Source organism: Aquila chrysaetos, chromosome 16, assembly GCF_900496995.4.
Source record: "Aquila chrysaetos chrysaetos chromosome 16, bAquChr1.4, whole genome shotgun sequence".
NCBI lineage: Eukaryota > Metazoa > Chordata > Aves > Accipitriformes > Accipitridae > Aquila > Aquila chrysaetos.
In genome coordinates, this window is record NC_044019.1 from 29,065,773 (window position 1) to 29,087,826 (window position 22,054).

General features: G+C 68.1%; 3 protein-coding genes across 4 annotated transcripts; 2 read left to right on the plus strand and 1 right to left on the minus strand.

Annotated features, from left to right (window-relative positions):
• Positions 1-406: 406 nt before the first annotated feature.
• Positions 407-12,012, plus strand: PITPNM1 (phosphatidylinositol transfer protein membrane associated 1). The gene is given in 25 exon segments (XM_030038387.2): positions 407-615; positions 1,666-1,788; positions 1,790-1,881; positions 1,963-2,084; positions 4,548-4,769; positions 4,895-5,209; positions 5,414-5,509; positions 5,648-5,755; positions 5,868-5,929; positions 6,020-6,264; positions 6,538-6,727; positions 6,877-6,984; positions 7,122-7,279; positions 7,569-7,747; positions 8,132-8,302; positions 8,535-8,652; positions 8,654-8,685; positions 8,800-8,948; positions 9,019-9,129; positions 9,375-9,491; positions 9,699-9,847; positions 9,963-10,112; positions 10,490-10,673; positions 10,979-11,107; positions 11,229-12,012. Coding segments are annotated over 25 exon segments (3,675 nt in total). The 5' UTR covers positions 407-537; the 3' UTR covers positions 11,496-12,012.
• Positions 12,013-12,804: 792 nt separating this feature from the next.
• Positions 12,805-15,321, minus strand: LOC115351582 (aryl hydrocarbon receptor interacting protein). Of its 2 annotated transcripts, none has more exons than XM_030038466.2 (6): positions 15,155-15,319; positions 14,824-15,003; positions 14,326-14,514; positions 14,005-14,181; positions 13,752-13,893; positions 12,805-13,641 (listed from the first exon to the last, which is right to left on the minus strand). In XM_030038466.2, the coding sequence occupies exons 1-6, from the start codon at positions 15,251-15,253 to the stop codon at positions 13,436-13,438; spliced, it is 993 nt and encodes a 330-aa protein (XP_029894326.1). In that variant the 5' UTR covers positions 15,254-15,319; the 3' UTR covers positions 12,805-13,435. The 2 variants fall into 2 exon arrangements, with proteins under 2 accessions (XP_029894326.1, XP_029894327.1); XM_030038467.2 differs by having other exon boundaries at positions 13,569-13,641; positions 13,760-13,893; positions 15,155-15,321.
• A 1,248-nt stretch (positions 15,322-16,569) lies between these two features.
• LOC115351563 (scavenger receptor cysteine-rich type 1 protein M130-like) lies at positions 16,570-22,028 on the plus strand. The gene is made up of 13 exons (XM_030038413.2): positions 16,570-17,195; positions 17,282-17,602; positions 17,692-18,009; positions 18,098-18,400; positions 18,481-18,795; positions 18,976-19,284; positions 19,363-19,674; positions 19,783-20,166; positions 20,251-20,388; positions 20,533-20,628; positions 20,851-20,934; positions 21,235-21,375; positions 21,566-22,028. Exons 1-13 carry the CDS (start codon positions 17,144-17,146, stop codon positions 21,679-21,681), a joined length of 2,889 nt encoding a protein of 962 aa, XP_029894273.1. The 5' UTR covers positions 16,570-17,143; the 3' UTR covers positions 21,682-22,028.
• Positions 22,029-22,054: the final 26 nt, after the last annotated feature.

Consider the following 22,054-nt stretch of genomic DNA (forward strand, 5'->3'; position numbering starts at 1 on the left):
AAAGGGGACTTTTTTTTAATAAAACCCCCATTTTTCCCGAGCCCGGCGGTGGCGGTGACCCTGCCCGCAGTGTCGGTCCCCCGGGGCTTGGGGGGGGAAGGGGGGGGGGGGAGGCCGGTACCGGCACACGCGGAGTGCCCGTGCAGCGGCGCTCGCTGCCTTCCTGTCTCTGACGTCACGCGCCGCCCCCCCCCCCCCCCAACGTCACGGCCGTCTCCGTGGGAACGGGCTGTGATGTCACGAACCGAAGAGCAGCGCAAGGTTCGGCGGGGGACGGGGCGCGGAGGGCGGGCGGGAGGGGGGGGGGGCAGCGCCGGGGGCGAGCGGAGCCGAAGGGATCCGAAGGGAGCCGAAGGGAGCCGAAGGCGGGCGGGCGGGGCCGAGCGGGCGGGGGGCGCGTTGCCATGGGAGCGGGGCGGGCCCGGGAGCGTCGCAGCGGGCCGGGCCGAGCCGGGCCGGGCCGGGCCGGGCCGAGCCGAGCCGAGCCGAGCCGAGCCGGGCTGACGGCCGCCCCCGCAGGCGCTGCCCCCCGCCGCCATGCTCATCAAGGAGTACCACATCCTGCTGCCCATGAGCCTGGAGGAGTACCAGGTGGCCCAGCTCTACATGATCCAGGTGGGGCCGGGGGGGCTGAGCACTGGAGGAGGAGGGGGCTGTGGGGCTGAGTATGGGGGGGGCTGAGTATTGGGAGGGGGTGCAAGGGGCTGTGGGGCTGAGCATGGGGGGTGCAGGGGGCTGTGGGGCTGAGCATGGGGGGGTCTGGGCACTGGGGGGGGTGCAGGGGGCTGTGGGGCTGAGCATGGGGGGGTCTGGGCACTGGGGGGTGCAGGGGGCTGTGGGGCTGAGCATGGGGGGTCTGGGGCACTGGGGGGTGCAGGGGGCCTGTAAGGCTGAGTATGGGGGGTCTGGGCACTGGGGGGGGTGCAAGGGGCTGTGGGGATGAGCATGGAGCCTGGAGGGGTGTGGGGGGGCTGCGGGGATGAGCATGGGGAGCTGGGGGGTGCAGGGGGCTGGCGGGCTGAGAATGGGGGGTGTAAGGGGCTGTGGGGCTAAGGATGGAGCCTGGAGGGGTGCAGGGGGCTGTGGGGCTGAGCATGGGGAGCTTGGGGGTGCAGGGGGCTGGCGGGCTGAGCATGGGGGACTGAGTATAGGGGGGTGCAGGGGGCTGGGGGGCTGAGCATGGGGGGGACTGAGTATAGGGGGGTGCAGGGGGCTGGCAGGCTGAGCATGGGGGACTGAGTATAGGGGGGTGCAGGGGGCTGGCAGGCTGAGCATGGGGGACTGAGTATAGGGGGGTGCAGGGGGCTGGGGGGCTGAGCATGGGGGGGACTGAGTATAGGGGGGGTGCAGGGGGCTGGCAGGCTGAGCATGGGGGACTGAGTATAGGGGGGTGCAGGGGGCTGTGTGGGGCCTGAGGCTGGCCCCAAGGGACTGGCAGGGTGCAGGGGTGTCAGTGAGGTTCGGGTGGGTTTGGGGCCACCAAGCCAAGCAGGGGGTCCTGGGAGCAGGTGTGGAGCTGGGGGGTGTAAACACACAGGGACTGGGGGTTGCAGGAGGGTACAGGGACCCCGGGGACCTGTGAGGTGCCAGGCCTTAAGGGTGTGCGGGGTCTCGGGGTTAGGGGGTCCTGGGGGGGCTGTGCTCACCCGGCAGCTCTCCCTACAGAAGAAGAGCCGGGAGGAGTCGAGCGGCGAGGGCAGCGGGGTGGAAATCCTCGCCAACCGTCCCTACAGCGACGGCCCCGGCGGCAGCGGCCAGTACACCCACAAGATCTACCACGTTGGCTCCCCACATCCCCAGCTGGTTTCGGGCACTGCTCCCCAAGGCTGCGCTGCAGGTGGAGGAGGAATCCTGGAACGCCTACCCCTACACCCGCACCAGGTGGGACCCGGTGGAGCTGAAGGGTGGGCTGCGGGGCCGACCGTGCCACCGGGCTCAGCCCCATCCCTGCATGTCCCCCAGGTACACCTGCCCCTTCGTGGAGAAGTTCTCCATCGAGATTGAGACGTACTACCGGCCGGACGCGGGCCAGCAGACCAACGTCTTCAACCTGAGCGCGGCTGAGAAAAGGCAGAGGATTTTGGGTGCGTACAGCCGCCGCGAGGCTGGCTCGAGGCGCCGGGCAGGACCCAATGCCTGCCGGGGTTCCCACGCGGCGCTCCCCGAGCTGGGTGCGTGGGTGTGCTGCAGCGCCCGAGGGGCTCAGCTTCCCTGCTGGCTGCAGGGGCTCAGCGTCTGCAACACGCTCGGCTTTGCTCTCCCTGCCGGCCCTCGCGTTTTGGGGACAGCTATAGAGGGACCCTGGCAGGGGAAGGCACCTGTGCCCCGAGCTCCCTGCCCTGAGCTCCCTGCCTGCTTCCTTGGCAGCACTGCTAGAGTCCGCATTAAAGATGTTTTGGGGGGCAATTTTGTCCTCTGCCTTCTTCCCTTGCCTGTATACTTGTTTGCAGCCCTCCCCTTCCCGGTGCCAGCCTTCTCCCCTCTCCTTCCATGTCCCAACCCCTGTCCCACGCAGTCTGGCATGGCTTTGCCTTCCCAGCCCCTCTCTGGGTGTGCGTGGGAACCTGCACCGGGCTCCTGCAGGGCGTTTCGGATCAGCTGGAGCGGGGGGAGCTGGAGAAGCGTGTCCCCATTTTCCCACCCCCTGCCCTGATTCCCCTGCTCCCCAGGGCTTTGCTCCAGATCGCTCTCCAGGTCCGGGCCCCTCCGCTGCTTGCCAGAGGGACCGGCGGGCAGAGCTGGGAGCCCGGGGTGGGATTCCTCCCTCGCCGGTGGGTTTGGCCCCGGCTGCTGCGGCCTGCCTTTCCTGGCGGTGTCGATCTGGTCGTTTTAGGCACTGGAGTGCAGAGCGTGACGCGCTGCCTCTTAAAATGGAGGCCTAAAATAGGCACTTGGAGGAAATGATTCATCTGACCTATTTCTCTCATTGGCTCTTGCAGCACTGGGGACGTCCGGCCGGGATGTTGGTGGCTTGGGCTGGGGGGGACGAATTCTGCCCCTGCCACCGCCAGGCAGCAACCGAGGCCAAGCGGATAGCAGGCCCCTGTGCCCGCTGCCTGCTGCCCTGCCTGATTTTCCCCACCGGTGCCTGTCCTGTGAGCTTTCTGCAGGGCACGCTGTGTCTCGGGTAGCTGCTGTCTCCCGTGGGGAGCGGTGCTGAGGTGGGACTGGCCCGGACACTGACCCTGCTGGGATTTTCTTTGCCAGCTCTCACCCCAGCAACCCGTAACACCGACAGATTTAAACCCCATCTCGCGTTTCAAAGGGCAACGGAGTAGGAGTAACGTGGTTTGGGCTGTCGGGACGAACCACGGGGGTAACTGCGTCCTCACCAATTTTCTCACAGCAGTAAAAGCAAACAGACCCACCGGTCGTTGCGTGAGTGACGCTGCCGGGAGCTGCTCGGGGCTGGCAGGTCCTATCCCGGCTCCTCGCTGCTGACCGCAGTGTGCCGCCATCCAGGCTGCTTGGCCAGCCTGTCGGGCGCTGATTTAAGGGCTCGCATTTGCCACACAATCTGGGTTTTGCAGGCTGGGGAGGTTTGGAGGGGTTGTGGCGCTTTGCATTTCAGCTACCTGCCACAGGAAAAGCCCCGCTTCAGAGCGCGTGCCCCACAACAGTTCCGTGCTTTCTGAGCCTTAAAAGTCCTTTTTCCCCTGTTTTTTTGGCCCAAGCTGGAGGAAGAGGCCAGCAGGCACCTCGGGGGTGTCAATGGGGGCAAATAAATGCAGGCTCTGGCAGAGCCTGGGGACAGGCTGGGAGGTCTGGCTGGGGACAGCTCTGTGGGAAGGTCCTGGGGGCCAGCGGGGTGCCCTGGGACCCCCCCAGGACCCCCCAAGACTGGGCTGGAAGGAGCTAGCCTGGAGATGGGGCTGGAGCAGCCAAACTGCAGGAGGCTTTGTGCAGGGTTGGGCCCGAACGGCCCCCTGAGGTCTGTTGGATGATGTTTTCCTGGGTGCCGTCTGTGAGCACCCCCTCCAGTTTTGGGGAGGCCACCCCTGTTTTGGGGAGAGGGGGGATGTTGCCATCACACCCCTTGGCTCGACGGGGGCTTCTCCTGGGTTGTGTGGTGGTTTTGCTGTGCTCTGTGCCCCGTTATGTGGGGACTCTTGGGTCCGGAGGGGGGGCAACTGGCGGGCCTTACCACTGCGCCGAGCTGCTCGATCCGTCTGTCCTCAGCACCAGCCCCTGCGTCCCCCGGGGTCACCGGGGCCGCTCTCCCAGCTGCCAAATCTCCTGCCTAATGCGCGTATGTGTGTCAGCCCCGGCTCTTCGCACGCCCCGTCGCCTCCGCGCCTCCCCCCGCGCCTTTCACAGCCGCGTGTGCACCCAAGGGGACATATTCGTGTGCACCCAAGGGTGTCTTTGATGTTATAGAGCGTTTGCTACCAGCTGCGTCGGACGCGCGGCTTGTGGGAATAATTTGCTGGGTGCCCCCTCTGATTTTGGTGCGGTTTTCCCCTTTTTTCCTGCTTGAGGGGGGCTCCCACCCGCCCGCGTCCCCTCGCCGAGCGCTGCAGGGTGACGAGCGCCGTTCCCCCCCGCAGACACCATCGACATCGTGCGTGACCCCATCTCCCCCGGGGAATACAAGCCCGAGGAGGACCCCAAGCTCTACCACTCGGCCAAGACGGGCCGGGGCCCGCTGGGGGACGACTGGCTGGAGGCGGCCGCCGGCGGGCCCCTGATGTGCGCCTACAAGCTCTGCAAGGTGGAGTTTCGCTACTGGGGGATGCAGTCTAAAATCGAGCAGTTCATCCACGACGTGGGTGAGTGCGGGGCAGCAACAGCGAGCCCTCGACCACCGGCACCTTGGCATTGCTGGAGGGGGGCAGGTTTGGGGAGCCCCGGGGCCATGCCGGGCTCGCTCCCCCCCGCACCCTCCCCGTCGCAGGTTTGCGGAAGGTGATGCTGCGCGCCCACCGCCAGGCTTGGTGCTGGCAGGACGAGTGGACGGACCTGACGATGGAGGATATCCGGCAGCTGGAGGAGGAGACGGCGCGGATGCTGGCGCAGAAGATGGCCAAGTGCGGGGAGGTCGAGGAGCCCCCCATCGCCGGGCCCAGCCCCGAGGGGCGGCCGGAGCCGGGGGGTCCCAGCGGGCAGGAGGGGGCCGAGGTGCAGGGGGTGGCCGATGCCTCCCCTGACGATACCTTTGCCAAGCAGTGGTCCACCTCTTCTCGGTCCTCCTACTCTTCCCAGCATGGAGGTGAGAGACCAGGTCCTGCGCGGGTGGGATGGGGACCCCCAGCCCCCCAGCTCCTGCTGTTCTCTATAGATGTGGGGGGGGGACCCTTTCTTCCCTGGCCTGGGGGGGGGTCTGGGTGAAGGAACGAGGGGGAACTGTGGAGCAGGAGTGGGGTCTCGCTGCGGGGGGGGGGGGTCTGGGTGCTGACCCCGTGCTGGTGGCAGGGGGGGGTGTCTCCTCAGAGCCTGTCCGAGTGGCGGATGCAGAACATTGCCCGTGACTCCGAGAACAGCTCCGAAGAGGAGTTTTTTGATGCTCACGGTACGTCGGGGCAGCCCCGCGGCCACGGCACAGCATTTCAGTGGCAGGGACCAGGCACCAGCTTGGGGAGGGCTGGGTGTGCCTGGCAGGGGGGCCTTTGTGGGCTCCCCCCCCATGGCCCCCTCCCTGCCGCCGCAGAGGACCTGTCCGACAGCGATGAGGTCTTTGCGAAGGAGATGACAAAGTGGAGCTCCAACGACTTCTTGGACACGCTGGAGCGGCCGGCGGAGCTGGACGAGGCGCTGGGTGAGTGGCAGGGGGGGGGCCCTGGCCCCAAACCCCAGCATGGGTGTCCTGGGAGGGGGCCAATCTCCGCCTGGACACCCCGGCCGGGCTCACCGGGGCCATGCGCTCGCAGGGGACGGAGCCGGCGCCGTCAAGGCTGATGGCGAAGGATTGGGGGCATCCGGCTTCCCCGAGGTGCGTGCCCTGCCTCGTCCCTTCCCTCGGTCCGTGCCCCCCCCCCCCGCCCCGGCACGGGTGCCGACTGCAGCGCTCTCCTTCCCGCAGGGGGGCTCGGCGGAGAGCGCGGGGCAAGCGTGCCGGATCCACGCCCTCTTCCTCATCCTCCACAGCGGTAACATCCTGGACCAGGGATCGGGCGAGCCGGGCTCCAAGCAGGCGGACGTGCAGACGCTGGCGGCCACCTTCGACGCCGTCACCCGCGTCCACTTCCCCGAGGCGCTGGGGCACGTGGCGCTGCGCCTGGTGCCCTGTCCGCCCATCTGCGCCGCTGCCTACGCCCTCGTCTCCAAGTATGGATGGCGGGGCCGTGTTCCCCGGGGCCGTGTAGCGTGCCGCGGGGGCGAGGAGGGGGGCTGTTCTCCTGGAAAACCACCCTAGAGCTGTGGGAGGGGACCGGGGAGGTGGTGGCCTCAGAGATGGGACTTTCCTTCTCTCGGTGTGGCATCCAGGGCAAGCGATGGGATGGGGATAACTCCCGGTGCAGCATCCCGGGGCAAGCGTCGTGCGGTGGGATGGGGATATTGGGGCAGCCCTCTTCATCCTCTCCCCTGTTTCCATCTCAGGCTCAGCCCCTACAGCCATGACAGGGACAGCCTGTCCAGCAGCCAGGACCACATCCCGCTGGCGGCCCTCCCGCTGCTGGCCACCTCCTCGGGGAGTTACCAACACGCCGTCGGTGCCGTCATCGCCCGCGCCAACCAGGCGTACAGCACCTTCCTGCACTCCGGGGAAGGGGCCGGCTTCTGCGGCCAGGTGAGAGGGGAATTTGGGGGATTCGGGGCAAGCTTTGCTCTGGGTTCCAGCTGGGGCTCGCCTCCGCTGGGAACCGCTTTGCCCCTGTGCGGTAGGGCTTGGGGGCTCTGTCCTTCGTCGCCCTCGGCACGGGTGCGTGCCGTCCGCAGGTGGTGTTGCTGGGGGACTGTGTGGGCGGCATCCTGGGCTTCGACGCGCTCTGCCAGAGCCGGACGGGATCAGGGGGCAGCCGCAGCAGCAGCCGCCGCGGCAGCCTGGTGAGTGCCGGCACCCTGCCACCGTCCGGGATCGGGGAGGGTGGGAAGGCGGTTTGCCCCCCTGGGTGCTGGGGTGCAGGGTCGGCAGGGGTGCCGGTGGCGGCTAAGCCGGGCACTCGCTGCCTCTCCCCCCGCAGAGCACGGAGCCCATCTCCCCCGAGCTGTGTGGCGGCAGGGACCCGCTGGCCGATGGGGCGGACGGAGCAACAGGATTGGGCCAGGCCAGTCCTGAACTGGGGGCACAGCCGCCCTGCCGGGAGCAGGGGGACAGCCACCATCACAGCTCCTCGTGCAGGTGAGAGCAAGGGGGACGGTCGGCTGTGCCGTGGCCCATCCCCACGGGAGCTCTGCTGATCTCCCAATTAATTTTGTGCTTTATGGAAAGCGTGAATTTCCCACCTGCACCAGCCTGGGAAGGAGCATTGCATGGGGGCAGCCTGCCCTGGGGGTGTCTTGCTGGAGTTCCCCTGCTTCCAGCAGCTCTTCCAGGCTAACGGGGCCATGCCAGGCACAGCTTTGCCTCCGGGCTGGTGGGAGCGGGATGGCACTGTCCCTCCCCATGCCCACCGGCCCCACTGTCCCAGCCTGCAGGCCAGCGAGGCCCCGCTGGAGGCAGAGGCACCGCGGAGCGGCACCGCGGCGCTGGACGGGACGGAGGGCACCGGCACTCGCCTCGACTTTAAGGTATCCGGCTTCTTCCTCTTTGGCTCCCCGCTGGGGCTGGTGCTCGCGCTGCGCAAGACCGTCATGCCCGCTCTGGATGGTGAGGACCCCCGCCAGCCGTGGTGCCAGCCCCCGACCCTCCCTGCGGGGCTCGAGCCCTCATCCCCGAGTCGTGCTCCCCCTGCCCCCTGCAAGCCTGAGCCCCCCCAGGACCTCCCCAATGAGCCCTGCTTGGGTTTGAGCCCCTTGCGCACCCAGCCCTGGCTGCCTGGGTGTTGGCGTTGGTGTGTGCCCGAGCATCCCCTTCCCCGCTCTGTGCCTGGGGCCCTGGGTTTGCGTCCCCAGCCTTTCCTCTCACTGGGTCTTGCTTCCTCCCCTCTGGGTGTTGAGCTCCTGGCTGTGCTGCCCCGTGCCCGCCAGCCCTCGGGCTCCTTGCCGTGCAGGCTGGGCAGCCCTGAAACCCCCCCCCCCATCTCCGCCCCAGTGGCCCAGCTGCGTCCTGCTTGCGAGCAGATCTACAACCTCTTCCACGCGGCCGACCCCTGCGCTTCTCGCCTGGAGCCCCTCTTGGCCAAAGCCTTCCACGCCGTCCCGCCGCTCAGCGTGCCCCGCTACCAGAAGTACCCCCTGGGTGACGGCACCTCCTCCCTGCTGGGTGAGCAGCCCCCGTGCCGGGCTGGTCCCTGGCACCCCGGGGCACGTTGCGGGCTCCGGTGTCGTGCCGGGGTGCCCAGAGCACTCACAGCGCTGCAGGACCCCAGCTGGGTTGGGGGGAAGGTGATGTGCAAGCCCTGTCCATCCCTTTGGGGCTGTGCTGGAGGGGGGGGTCCCAGGGTGGTTGGTGTCCTCAGGGGGCTCTGGGTGTCCTCACTCGTGTCTTTCCACAGCGGAGGCCTTGCAGATGCACTCTGCCCTGTTCCTGCCCGAGGTGGATGTGGCCGCCCCCCCTACCCCCACCGGCAGTTTCGGGGGCTTCTGGAGGGGCAGCGAGCCGGGAGACCCCCCCCACTCCCGCCAGCACCAGCGAAGTCGTCAAGAGTAAGTGCCGTCCCTGCCCATCCCATCCCATCCCATCCCATCCCGTGCCAGTACCACGGGATGCGTGATGCAGAATAAGGTCCGGGGACGGATTCATTCCAGCTCTCCCCGCAGTCCTGGAGCGCTGGTGGGGCCCGAAGCGCATCGACTACTCGCTGTACTGCCCCGATGCCCTGACCGCCTTCCCCACCATCACCCTGCCTCACCTCTTCCACGCCAGCTACTGGGAGTCCTCCGACGTGGTGGCCTTCATCCTGCGCCAGGTACGGCGGGACGGGCGGCACGGCTTGCCGGGGCTGGCGGAGGCTGAGCCGGGGTTGTGTCGCTCGGCAGGTGATGGAGAAGGAGGGGCCGCAGCCGGCAGAGAGCGAGGAGACCTCTATCTACAGCCCCGCTATACCCCGGGAGAAGTGGCAGCGCAAGCGCACCCAAGTGAAAATCAGGGTATGTGCTCCATGGCCATCAGAGGCCCGACCCTTTGCCGGGGCAGTGCCGGGCTCCGTCCATCCCCAGTTGCCCGGGCAGACCCTGGCCGTGGGCCGACGCAGCCGGGAGGGTTTGTTCCCATCTGCCAGAAGGATGCTGGGATGGTCCTACAGCACGGTGGGGCCCGTGAGCCCCCGTGGGGGCTTCCTCGGGTGCCACCCACGGCCCCGGCGTAAGCTGCTGAACCCCTGGTGTCCCTGCAGAACGTGACAGCCAACCACCGGGCCAGCGACGTGATCGTGTGTGAGGGCAAAGCGCAGGTCCTCAGCGGGCGCTTCATGTACGGACCCCTGGACGTGGTGACGCTGACCGGGGAGAAGGTACTGCTGGGATGACGGGTGCTGCCAGGACCCCATCGAACAGGGTGGGGATGCCCAGGAGGGGGCACGGGGCTGGTGTCACCAGCGGCAGGGGAAGGGATGCGGACCCTACATGGTATGGTAGGAGAGGGTCTTAAGGACTTGTAGGTTGGGGACGCGGCAGGATCTGGAGGTTCAGTCCATGCTCAGCCCTTTTTCCTCTCCCAGGTGGACATCTACATCATGACACAGCCGCTCTCGGGGAAGTGGCTGTACTATGGCACTGAGGTGACGAGCGGCAGCGGGCGCCTGACCTTCACCATCCCTCCGGACAAGGCTCTGGCCATCGGCATCTACCCCGTGCGCATGGTGGTCAGGTGAGATGTGGGGGTGCGGTGCCATCTCGGTTCCTCCTCCAGCCCTTTCGGCAGAGCTAGACCTGCCCGCTCTGTGGCAGAGCCTCCTCTGAGCCTCCCCGCTCTCCCGCCCCAGGGGGGACCACAGCTACGCCGAGGCGTACCTGACGGTGGTGGCCCGGGGCACCGAGTCAGTCGTGTTCAGCATCGACGGCTCCTTCACCGCCAGCGTATCCATCATGGGCAGCGACCCCAAAGTACGGGCAGGGGCTGTTGATGTCGTACGGTAGGTGCCCTTAAAGTAAGGGGGACAATCTCCTCCTCCTTTCACGGTGCGGCCACAACCCAACCGGGGTAGTGGGGTCATGGGAGCAGGCTGCCTTCCCGTGGATGAGCTGGGGGATCTCCTGCCACCCCCTCACCCAGAGAGTTTTCACAGCATTTCTGTGCTGGTGCCTTCTCATGGGGGAAATACTCTACTGCTGAAGCCTGCCGTGATACCCCTATAGCTCTGCTGTGCCTTCAGCCTTGATAAAATCTCTGGGAGGAGGAAGGTTTTGGAGGCAGCACCCATGCGTGATGTGTTGGGAGATGCTTGGCGGCTTCCTGCCGGCAGGATTGTCCCCGCACGGGCTCCTGGCAGCAACCCGTGTCCCCTCCTAGGCACTGGCAGGACTCGGGCTACATGATCATCTACGTGACGGGACGCCCCGACATGCAGAAGCATCGCGTGGTGGCCTGGCTCTCCCAGCACAACTTCCCCCACGGCGCTGTCTCCTTCTGCGACGGGCTCACCCACGACCCCCTGCGCCAGAAAGCCGCCTTCCTGCAGAGCCTGCGCACCGAGGTGGGGACGGGGACGCCGGCAAGGTGGGGGGACGGGGCTGATGGTGGTGGAGGGATAGCGTGAGCTGTGCCCCTCTCCACCCCAGGGGTCGGGGGAGCCATGTGCAGAGACGTTTGGAGCTGGACCACGCTGTGCTGGTGGAGCTGGCACCCTCTCCCACGACTGTGTTCAGGGCACAGAGGGGCAGCTCCCAGCCCGTGGCGTTGCAACCATCCCTCGTAAAACGAGGGTGTCCGTGTCCCCTGGGGGTAGCTGTCCCTGCGGGAAGGGTCGCTCCCTGCCCTAACGCTCCTGTCCACGGGCAGGCGGAGATCACCATCGTCGCCGGCTACGGCTCCACCAAGGACGTCTCCGTCTACAGCTCGCTGGGGCTCGCGCCGGCGCACATCTACATCGTCGGCCGGGCCGTCAAGAAGTTCCACAACCAGTGCCAGGTAACGGTGGCGGGGCTGGGGACACGTTGGGGCTGCAGGGGACAATTGCTGACCCCACCAGGGCGCAGGGAACATGCGATGGCCGAGGCTGCCGGCTCAGGCTGTCCGTGCGTCCCCACAGTTCCTGTCCGAGGGCTACGTAGCCCACCTGGCCCAACTGGAGGCAGCGGCCCTGGCCCACTCCCCCAAGGGACCCCCGCGGCCCGTGCTGGGCAAAGGCACCTACGGCTGCCCGGCGCCCGTCGACTTCCTACGCAAGCAGAGCCAGCTCCTGCGGTCTCGGGGCTCCAGCCAGGCAGAGCGGGATGGGGGACCCCCACCGGCACCCCCAGGGCTGCCCCGGGCCAAACCCCGCAGCGTCAGCCTCAAGCTGGAGGGTGAGGAGTGAGGGTGGCACGGTTACCGTCCCGCCGCTGCAGCCTTCGTTTCTGAGCCAGGAGCACCTGGGGCCAGAGCCTGCGATGGACCCTGAGCCGATAGGAAGGAGATGAGTTGCTGGGTCCTCTGAGACTGAGGGGCCCTGGGAGATGGCACTCCAAGACCCCCCCCCCGAGGGCCAGAGCTAGCCCCTTGGAGCTGAGCCACCCCGGGTTCCCCCTGATGCCCCCCAACTCTGCCTCCTCCCTTGCTGCCCCGTCCCCCTGGTCCTTTGGGGCTGCAGAGCTGCTGCTGGGCAGTGCCCGGTGGGGTTTGCCCCCTGGGAACTGGTGTGTTCCCCCCCCGGGGTCATCTGTCCCTGGGCAGCGTTGGGGGGGCTACACCCCAGGGCAAGCAGCACCTCACTGCTCCCCACCTATTTATTTCCGTTCGGTGTTGCCAGCCGTGGGGCAGGGGAAGGGCCGGGATTCAAAAGCGGTTCCTCTGTTCTCTTCGTTTCGGTGTGAAATAAAGCGATGTAAAGACGAGGTGCCGGGGCCCGCGTGTCTGCTCTATACGCGCTCGGCCACAGATGCCAGCGGCTTCCCCTGCCAGCAAAGCCCTGGCGAGCCTCGGACCCAGGGCCACGGTGTCACGCAGGGAGGCGGCCTTGGGGGACAGCGGTTGGGTCACGAGCAATTTAGGACACATCGTGGGGCGGGTAAAGCTAAGAAATACAGCCTGGGGTGGCTCTGGGCTGCACCGCGGCTCTCGAGTACGCGTTGATGCCGACATCAAGCTGTATGTTGTGTGAGCGGCTAAACCTCTTCCACAAGGGAACAGCCGTGGTGTTAGGGCAGGGATGGAGGGACCACGGAGGCTGGAGGAGGAAAGCTGCTGGCTTCAGCGAGCAGAGCAGGGCTGGGGCGGCTCAGCCACCCTGCTGTCACCTCCGGGCTGGGCATGGGGCGAGGGTCGTGGATTTTGGGGGGCTGCAGCGGCACGGGCTCAGCTTTGAGCTCCTGCAGCGCAGGGCCATGAGGGGCATGCACTGACACAGCCTGTGTGTGCATTAGAGCTGCTTTCACACGCTGAGCCCAGCTGGAGAGTTTTCTTGGCTCTGCACCTTACAACAGTCACTTAGCTGCTGTAACACATCCATGACAGGGGGAGCGCTTACCACAGCAAGTAGGGGCTCAGTTTTGCAGTGAGTTTGCAAGGCCTCAGGGCCAGGGCTTGCCATGCTCCCTCCCCCTGACCTGTTCCTGGCCTGCCTGCAACTTTGCTTTACCTCATGTATCCGTAACAGCAGTTTTTCTAAGTCACCAAGTGCCTGTGACTATTTTTACTTCTGTTTATCTTGGCATAGCACGACCAGAGTTTTATATAGATAGTAGTTACAAGCAGTTATTCTATATAAAATATTTACGACGCTGACATGACAATGTAGTATAGAGGAAACACCGGCTTGGGATGATAGCAGCAGCCTTGAGACGTGACGATGCAGGACGTGGTGTGGCATACAGGGGTAAGAGCTGGGGCTGAGGCTTGGCATGGGAGCCCCTGTGGCCGTAAACAGCTTGGCCAGGCCCAGGGGCTCAGCCCAACATAAAGTATAAAAACATCAAACAATGAATAAAAGAACTCGGCAGAGAGCAGCAGGCTTGAGCTTGTGTCACCTCACGCGTCCCTTCCCGGCGTGACGATGAGCATAGTCTAAAGCCCAGCAAGGAGCTTTGCCTTTAGATTGCGCTTCAACTGTGCGCTGCGATTGCTATATGCTGCTTAATACTGCGACTTCAGTGCACTGCTGTGTCACCGGGCCGTGGCGAGCTCCCGGGCCACTTCAAATGACTTCAAATAAGTAAAATTTGTATTAAACATTAATAAACATCAATGAACATTCCACATGTGGAATATCTAAAAGAACCTGTTCAGAGAGCGTTGGGCTCTCCACTGCGGCCATGGACTCTACTGCGAGAAGATGCCCTTGAAGCGAATCTTGTCCTCGGCGTCCTTCTCGCGCAGGCGGGCTTCCAGGCTCCGCAGCTCCTTGGAGACGACGGGGCGCAGCGAGGGGTCGAGGGCCAGCACTTTGGCAAAGTCAGCCTGCGCCTCCGCCACGTTCCACACCGCCGCGTGGGCCTTCCCCCGCTTGAAGTAGGCCTTGACGTTGTCTGCGGGGAGAGAGCTGGTGGGCCGGGGGAGCGCGGCGGGGGCCTCCCCGGTAGCCGCTCACCCCACCAGCACCCACCGCGGCCGGCCGGGCCGGCCCGCGGCTCCTTACCCTCATATTTGTTGAGAATGGAGGAGCAGTGATCCAGCACCTCGTAGTATTCCTCGCACTGCAGCTTGCACTGGCAGTAATTTAACAGCAGGGGTGTGATCTTCTGGTCGAGCTCGATCCAGTCTGGAGAGCCGGGCTGCTCCTGCAGGATCAGACGGAGGGAAGAGCGTGAGGGGAAGCTCCCAAGCCCTGCACTCCAGGAGGGATGCGGGGAGACCTACGTGCACCCCAGAGAGGGGCCAGGGAGCCCCACCTTCATCTGCAGGTTCTTGAGACAGGCAATGGCATCGTAGTATTTGGCAGCTGCCTCCTGCACCTTGCCCTGCCGGTACAGCTCGTTGCCCTCCTTGTGAATCAGGGGTACGGCCTGCAGCTTCTCCTCATCCGTCATGGCCCACGGGTCCTGCTGGTAGGAGCCGGGTGCTTCCACCTGCCGGCACCCCGTCATGAGGGCAGAGCCTTCTTCCAGGCGGGGGCAGAGCCCCAGCCCCCTCCTGCCCGCAGCCTCCACCCAGAGTGGGTGCTTGCAGCCCCCAGCTGCCCCTCCCCGCGCCGGCACGAGCAGGTGCCTCACCTTGAGCACCTCGATGTCGAAGATGAGGGGCTGGGGGTTCTTCTGGAGCTCGTCGAGGTCGGGGTAGCCCAGGGAGTAGTGCTCGTGCAGCTGGGCGATGCTGCAGCAGTGCCGCTGCCCCTCCAGCGGGTCCTTCCCCGCCGCGATGTTGCGCAGGCTCTTGGACACCAGTGGGTAGAGCACCACGTGCTGTGGGGTGGAGATGGCGGTGATGGGCCGGGACCGCACCGGGGGGACCGGGACGCTGCCGGCCTCGCACCCCGGTGAGGGGCTGCGCCACGTGTGGGTGCGGCGCAGGCCCCGCCCCCTGAACCAACACGCCACGCCCCCTAGGAGCAGACCCCGCCCCTGGAACCCACACACCACGCCCCCCGGCGCAGACCACGCCTCCCGAGCGCGCACACCACGCCCCCGGGCGCAAACCACGCCTCCCGAACCCGCACGCCACGCCCCCGGAGTAGCAAAACCCCGCCCCACTCTGGCCCGGCCCCGCCCCACCTTGGCGTCGCAGCGGAAGCGGGCGCGCTCCCCCGGCCTCATGGTCCGCAGCGCCGCTTCCCACACCGGCAACTTGAACTTCTTGCCGGCGATCAGCTCCATGGGCTTCCCCCGCGCCCGGCTGTCATCCAGCGGCGTCTCCTCATCCCCGCACCGCAGCGTCCGGTAGTGGAAAGTGGCCTGAGGGGGAGAAGTAGGCCGCGGCGTCACCATAGCGACCGGGGGGGGGGGGAGGACGACATGGCGCATGCGCGCCTCACTCGTCTCTCCCTCCCCCCCCCCCAAGCCCCCCCCCCCCTCCAAGCCCCGGAGGCGGCGGTGCGTCCCTGACCTTGGTGCCGTCGCGGAAGTCGGGCAGCGGCCCGGTGCCCTCCCGCAGCACCTCCTTGTACACGCCGTCCGCCCGCAGCTGCTCGACCTGCTGCGCCATCGTCGCCCCGCCGCTCCCCGCCCCGCCCCGCCTCGTCTCTCCTCGGCCGCCTCCGCCGCCGTTCGGCTCTTTCCGGAGAGGAGGCGGCCGCGCGGCGGCGCCCCCTACCGGCGGGGAGTGGGACTCGGCGCTAGGGCGGGGACTACGGGGAGGAGTGGGCGGTGACTACGGGGGAGTGGGCGGGGCCAGGCCCGGCGGCGGCGGGAAACGGTTCCCGCCCTGCCCCGACCCCCCCAGTTCAGGAGACCGGGGCGGGGGGGGGGGATTCCGGGATTAAAACCGGCCCTGAGGCTCGACCACGTCCATGGAAGGGCCGCGGGGTGGGGTGGGGGACGCCCCCGGTGTCCCCGGCGAAGGTCACCTCCTGCTCGGGGGGGGGGGCACTGAAGCCGTGTCGTCCCCCAGCTCTTGCCAGTCGCGGCGGGGTTTGCATCCCCAACAGCTCCCCGGGGAGGGCCACGAGGGTCAGGCAGCCGTGGCGGGTCCATGCTACACCATCCCGGATAACGCCGGCGTTGGGGGTCGGCCCCACGCGCCGTCCCGGGGCGAAATGGGGGGACGTTTGCAGGTAGAGGGTCCCCGGTCCCACACGGAGGCCGGTGGCACGTGCCGGTGGCACGTGGCGGTGCCGCCCGTGCTGCCTGCAGGTGTGCCCCCGCGGGGAGACGGCGGTTCCCACCAACGGCCGTCACCGTGTGCCTGCGGCCCCTCGGCCACCTGCGTTTCCTGGCTGCCGCCGCGCCGCCCTCCCGCAGGTCGCTGGGCCCTTGCACCGCCATCACGATTTGGGGCTGTTATCGTGCTTTTGGTGGTTTTGCCTGGGCTCGCGCAGCTGCAGCCGTCCAATGCGAACCCGCTTGCCGCATCGCCGCCTTCTCCTCTGTGTCTCGCCGGCCAGGCCATGGTCACCGGCACCGCTCGGCACCGATGGAGCCTGCCAGGTCCCGCGGCCGTGAGTGGCTTAGCCCAGTCCTTGTCCTCACACGCAACCGAGACCTCGAGGGATCTCCTATTCCCTTCCACCTCCTGTGCCCATCGGTCTTTGCTGGTGCTCGATCCCGGCTTAACCAGGCGGTTGTCACCCCCCCGTGGCACCGGGTTGGTTCCATGCCCCCCCCCCAAGCAGCGTCACCGCGGGCAGATGCCGGTGTGCAGAAGCACGGCGTTATCGGTAACGCTGCAGGTGGCCGGGGAGCCGCATGCGGTCGATGCCGACGCCGCGTCCCCGCCTGGGGGGAAAACGGTCTCCTTCCTGCCCGCGCTGCGAAGGCGAGCGCGGGCGCACACCTGCAGGCAGCACCGCCATGTGCTGCCGGCCTCCGCGAGGGGCCGGGGATGTGCCAACTGCAAACACCGCGGTGAGCCTGGGGGTTGCTGTCACCTTGGTGCCCCCCCCGGGGTCTCCAGGTACCCCGGGGAGCGGAGCACCCCGAGGATGGGTGCCGACGTGCTGGGGTCTCCGGGCTTTGCACCGCGCCGGTGCTGAGGGAGGTCCTTTAGAGGCTTTGGTAGGTTTTGGGGTGAATCCTGTCACTATCAGGACTGGGCTCTTGCCAAGCTCGGGCTGCAGGGTCGGCCCCACCAGGCGACACGGGTGGGAAGGGTCCACGCGCCCCGTGCCGGCCGCAGGTGCCCTGAGAGGGGGCTGGCTCCCCCCCAGGGACATCCGGGTGCCGACCCACCGTGGTGAGGTGTGTGACGCCAGAAGCGGAGCCGAGCCTCATATTTGGGCACGGAGCAGGTTATTGGAGGCCGGGCCCCCGTCAGCCGGGAGATAACCCACCTGATAACGGCTCTAAAGGTGCTGCCGTCTCCATTGGCTCCCGGCTGCGGCACTGCCTTATATATCACCCACCCCGCACCGGGGTGGGGGGGGTCCGGGACGGTAGGATGGTGCCCATCGGGGTGCTGGGGCTGCTCCTGTGTGTGCAGCTCTGCGGGGGTGAGCGCCGGGGCAAAGGGCAGCCACGGGGCAGGGACCCCCCCCCCCCGAGTGCCGGGCCGGGCTCAGCACCTTCTTTGCCGCAGGCACCGGGGAGCTGCGGCTGGTGGACGGCGGCGGGCGCTGCGCCGGTCGGGTGGAGGTGAAGCACGATGGCGAGTGGGGCTCCGTCTGCAACTACGACTACGACTGGGATGCCGTTTGGGCCACCGTGGTGTGCCGGCAGCTGGGCTGTGGTCTGGTGGCCAGGGCGTCCGTCTACGCCCCGTTCGGGCAGGGCACCGGCAGGATCTGGCTCCAGCCCTCCTTCTGCGGGGGTGACGAGATGATGTTGCAGAACTGTCCCCACTTCGGCTGGGGACAGCACTTCTGCGGCCACGATCGGGACGTGGGGGTGACCTGCACAGGTGAGGGTGGGGGTGGCTGTGCCGGGACACCCGCCGTGTGCCGGGACATCCCTGGGCAGGGCTGAGGCCGTGCCGGTGCCCCGGTGCAGACGCGGTGGAGCTGAGGCTGGCGGCCGGCGGGGGTCCCTGCGCCGGGAGGGTGGAGGTGAAGCTGCAGGGCCGCTGGGGCTCGGTGGCGGATGGCAACTGGGACATGGAGGACGCCGAGGTGGTGTGCCAGCAGCTGGGCTGCGGCTCGGCCACCGGCGCCTACACCGCCAGCAGACCCTTCGGCAAAGGGGACGGCCCCATCAGCCTGATTGCGATCAACTGCCGTGGGGACGAGGCCGCCCTCTGGAACTGCGAGGTCCGTGGCTGGGGACCCTACGTGGGCGCTCACGACTTCGACACCTCCGTCGTCTGCCAAGGTAGGAGCCGGCCGGCAGCCGGGGGGGACGACACACGCACCGGTCCCGGCACATCCCTCACCACCGACCCCCGTGTTTCTCCCGGCAGGGTTCGCCCGGCTGGTCGGCGGTGACAGCTCCTGCGCTGGGCGGCTGGAGGTGCGGCGGGGCCGAGCCTGGACCAGCGTCTGCGAGGACCACGTGGACATCAACGCCGCCCGGGTGGTCTGCCGGGAGCTGGGCTGCGGCGCGGTGCTGGCCATCCCCGGCTCCGGACAGTTTGAGGCGGGAAAGGGGCCGCTCTGGGACGAGGGGTTTAATTGCACCGGCACCGAGCGCCTCCTCGCCGCCTGTGCCCGTCGGCCAGCCCACGGCCGGGGCTGCACCGGCCACGCCAGCATCATCTGCTCCTGTAAGCGCTGGGGGTGCCAGGGAGGGGGGTCCCCGCGCTGTCGTGTGTCCCCCCCCGTCCCAACACCGTTCCTGCCGCAGCCTACACAGGTTTCCGGCTGGCGGGCAACAACTCGAGCTGCGCCGGGAGAGTGGAGGCAGAGGTGGGGGGGACGTGGGGGTCCCTCTGTGCCGCCGGCTGGGACCTGCCTGACGCCCACGTCCTCTGCCACCACCTCGGCTGCGGTCCCGCCGCTGCCGTGCCCCCGGGAGGCTTCTTCGGCGGGGGGGACGGGCCGCTGCGGCGGGACACCTTCGACTGCGCCGGGAGCGAGCGGCACCCGGGTGAGTGCCCCGTGGTGGTGCTGGGGGAGCCCGCCTGCCCCCCCGGCCACGCCGCCGCCGTCAACTGCTCAGGTCTGTATGGCACCCGCTGGGAAAAGCCTTAAGGGGCTTTCGGGACACCCCAAAAATAGGGAGCGAAGGATGCGGGGCCATCTTGGGGCAAGGGGAGGGCTGAGTCGGGGCCCCGCCGTCCGCTCGGGAGCCGTACGCTGCTGGTGCCGCAGCCACACGGCACCGCCGGGGATTTTGCAGGCGTTGCCGAGCCCCTGCGGCTGGCGGAGGGCGAGAGCCGGTGCGACGGGCGGCTGGAGGTTGCGGCAAGCCCCGGGGCCTGGGCCCGCGTGCCGACGGGGCTGTGGGACGCCCGGGGTGCCGGCGTGGTGTGCCGGCAGCTGGGCTGTGGCGTGCCGGAGAAGGTCTACGGCGTGCCAGGCTCGGGCACCGCGGGGCTGCGGGGGCTGCGGTGTGCTGGCACCGAGGAGAACCTGGCCCAGTGCAACGTCTCGGGGACGGCCGCCATGCCGACCGGCAGCCCCGAGGAGGTGGCCGTCGTCTGCTCGGGTGAGTATCCCGGGAAGGGCTGGGGGGTGCCGGCACACCGATCGGCCGCCCCAGCCCGGTCCCCTCCGTGCCCCGCAGGCAGCCGGCGGGTGAGGTTGGCGGATGGCCCCGGTCGCTGTGCCGGGCGAGTGGAGGTCCACATCAACGGCACCTGGGGCAGCGTCTGCCGGGAAACCTGGGGCATGTCGGATGCCGCCGTCGTCTGCCGCCAGCTGGGCTGCGGAACGGCGCTGGCGGCAACCGGCTCGGCTCGCTTCGGTCCCGGCACGGGGCCGCTGTGGCCAGGTACCGGTGGCTGCGCCGGGACCGAGGCGTCTCTCTGGGACTGCCCGGCCTCGGCACGGCACGGCTGCCGGCGCGGCGGCGGGGCGGCTGCCGCCGTCTGCTCAGGTCGGTGCCGTGCGCCCCGGGATCGGGGGGGTGTGGGGGGGGGGTGTGTGCCTGGCCGTGCCGTGCCGTGACCCCCCCCCCCCATCCCCGCGCCCCCCCCCCTTGCAGAGCAGCTCTCGCTGCGGCTGGCGGGCGGCAGCGGCCGCTGCAGCGGGCACCTGGAGGTGTTCTACAACGGCACCTGGGGCCGCGTGTGCGCCAACGGCACCGGCCCCGCCACGGCCGCCGCCGCCTGCCGGCAGCTGGGCTGCGGGGACGGGGGGAAGCTGGTGGTCAAGCCCACCCAGGATCCGGTCCCTGCCTGGTTGGCCTGGGTGGGCTGCGAGGAGGGGGCACGTTCGCTCTGGCGCTGCCCCTCGGCACCCTGGCACCTGCAGCCCTGCAGCTCCGGCGGGGACGCCTACGTCGCTTGCGATAAGGACAGCGACGGCACGAGCGGGACGCCCACCCCGTCCCCGGGCAGCCGCTGCCCGGACGGTGCCGCTTGCGCAGGTAGTTTTGCCCGTCCCGGCAGCCCCCCCCGCGCCGGGTTGGCCGGGGTCCCCCTCCTCATGCCGCCTGGCGATGTCCCCGCAGTTGTCCCCACCGGCAGCGCGGCGGCGGCGAGGGCCGTGACGGTGCCGACGATCCTGTGCGTGGTCCTGGGGTCGCTGCTGTGCGCGGCCCTGGGCGCCCTGGCCGTGCAGGCGTACCGCGGCTGGGTTCGGCGCAGAGGTGGGTCCCCGGTGGGTGGGTGCCGGGGCAGAGCCGCTTTGGGGGGGGGGGGGGGGGTCCCGGGGTTCCTCTGCCGTGGGGTGGGTCAGGGGGTGGGCAGCGGGTGACCCCACGGCCCCGGGTGAGCGCTGCCTGTGGTTTCAGGTCGCGGCAGAGCCGCGGACACCGTCTCTGACGCCATCTACGAGGAGCTAGACTATCCCCTGACGCCGGAGTACCAGGAGGTGCCCAGTCGCTCAGGTCGGTGCAGCCCCCCCCCCCCCAGTGCCTGGCAGCTCTCCCCAAAGCGGGGGGGGGGGGGGGCTCTGCCCCACCGCAGCACCAGGTCCCGGTGGTGCAGCACAGGCTCACGCCTGCGGCATGGGGGTGTCCCCCGGTCCCACCGCGGCCCCGCTCTGCGGCGAGGGGCCGTGCTGCCCACGGTGCCGGATCCAGCCACCCCTGTCCTCCCCCCCCCACCAGGCTCCCTGTTGGAGGGGTCGGGGACGAAGCTGCCGTATTACACCGAGGACAGCATGGAGGAGGGTGACCTCAAGGCGGCCCCAGGTAGGGGCACGGGGGCAGGAACCCGGTGGGGACCCCCAGGGAGAGGGGACGTAGCCAGGCTGGGGAGCCAAGGGGACACGGCCCCCCCGCCATTGCATGGCAAGCCCAGCTCAACTCATTAGCGTGCAGCAAAGAGCACCTTTCCATGATGATTAATCCTTGCCGTGGCTCTGGCTGAGGGCTGGCAGCCCCAGTGCCACCAGGACATCCCCGGTGCCATGGCCGGAGTGGGGGGGTGGCACAGCCAGGCTCCTGCCACGGCCTCCAGCTCACTCCCGTCCACCCCCGTGCCTGCCCCAGACACCCCTGCCCTGCCCAAGCACGGCCCCCCAGATGGCTACGACGATGCCGTGGCCGTGACGGAAGAGTCCCCTGCTCCCGACACTGGGGACATCTCCGAGGGGGTGGCACAGGGGAGCTGGAACTGTGACCAACCCACAGGTAAGAGGGGCCACAGCTGCCCTGTCCCCTGGAGACCCACCTCCGGGGGGGGGGCTCGGCTGCGGTGGCGGGCAGGGAGCAGGCAGCAAATCCATGGGGGCTGCGGCAAGACCCCAGCCAGGGTCTGGCAGGAGGGACACGAAGCAGACCACCCCCCCCCCAAAGGCACTGGCCTTTGCTGTCCCCTAAGGTGGGAGTTACCCCCCGCCAAGTCCCCCAGGAGCCACAGGGGACTCCCCGACACAGCCCCCGGGGAGCACAGACTATGACGATGCTGGCGTCAGCACGCTGGGGACATCGCTGTGAGGATGCCTGGGTCTCACCGCGGGAGTCCCTGGGGACACGCGTGCAGGGTGGTGGAGCTCTGTCCCCAAGAAAGGGTGGCCATGGCCATGGAGGTCACCTCTCCCTGCCCAGGACCGCAGCAAAGCAGCAAAACAGCTCCTGCGTCCCTCCCACGAGCAGCACTGCAGGGATTTCTTTTTTTTATTTCACTGTGAATTTATCTTTTTTTTTTTTTTTTTTTTCTATTAAAACCCATAACTGGCTGGAGACTCGCTTCCAGGGCTGGCATCTTGCTCCCAGGTACATCAGCCATCCCTCGGGGGTGTGGGGCAGGAGCTGGACGTGTCCCCGGGCATGGTGGGGACAAGACGGGGGAGGACGAGGAAGAGCACGG

Excerpts from the sequence above, each read along its gene's own strand:
- LOC115351582 (XM_030038466.2), bottom strand. The coding sequence starts at position 15,253 with ATGGCGCAGCAGGTCGAGCAGCTGCGGGCGGACGGCGTGTACAAGGAG. Across the intron at positions 14,515-14,823 it reads GCTTCCGCTGCGACGCCAAG|CACGTGGTGCTCTACCCACT; the intron begins GTGGGGCGGGGC and ends TCCACCCCACAG. Across the intron at positions 13,642-13,751 it reads CATTCTCAACAAATATGAGG|ACAACGTCAAGGCCTACTTC; the intron begins GTAAGGAGCCGC and ends CTCTCCCCGCAG.
- LOC115351563 (XM_030038413.2), top strand. The coding sequence starts at position 17,144 with ATGGTGCCCATCGGGGTGCTGGGGCTGCTCCTGTGTGTGCAGCTCTGC. Across the intron at positions 18,401-18,480 it reads CGCCAGCATCATCTGCTCCT|CCTACACAGGTTTCCGGCTG; the intron begins GTAAGCGCTGGG and ends TTCCTGCCGCAG. Across the intron at positions 19,285-19,362 it reads GGTGGCCGTCGTCTGCTCGG|GCAGCCGGCGGGTGAGGTTG; the intron begins GTGAGTATCCCG and ends CGTGCCCCGCAG.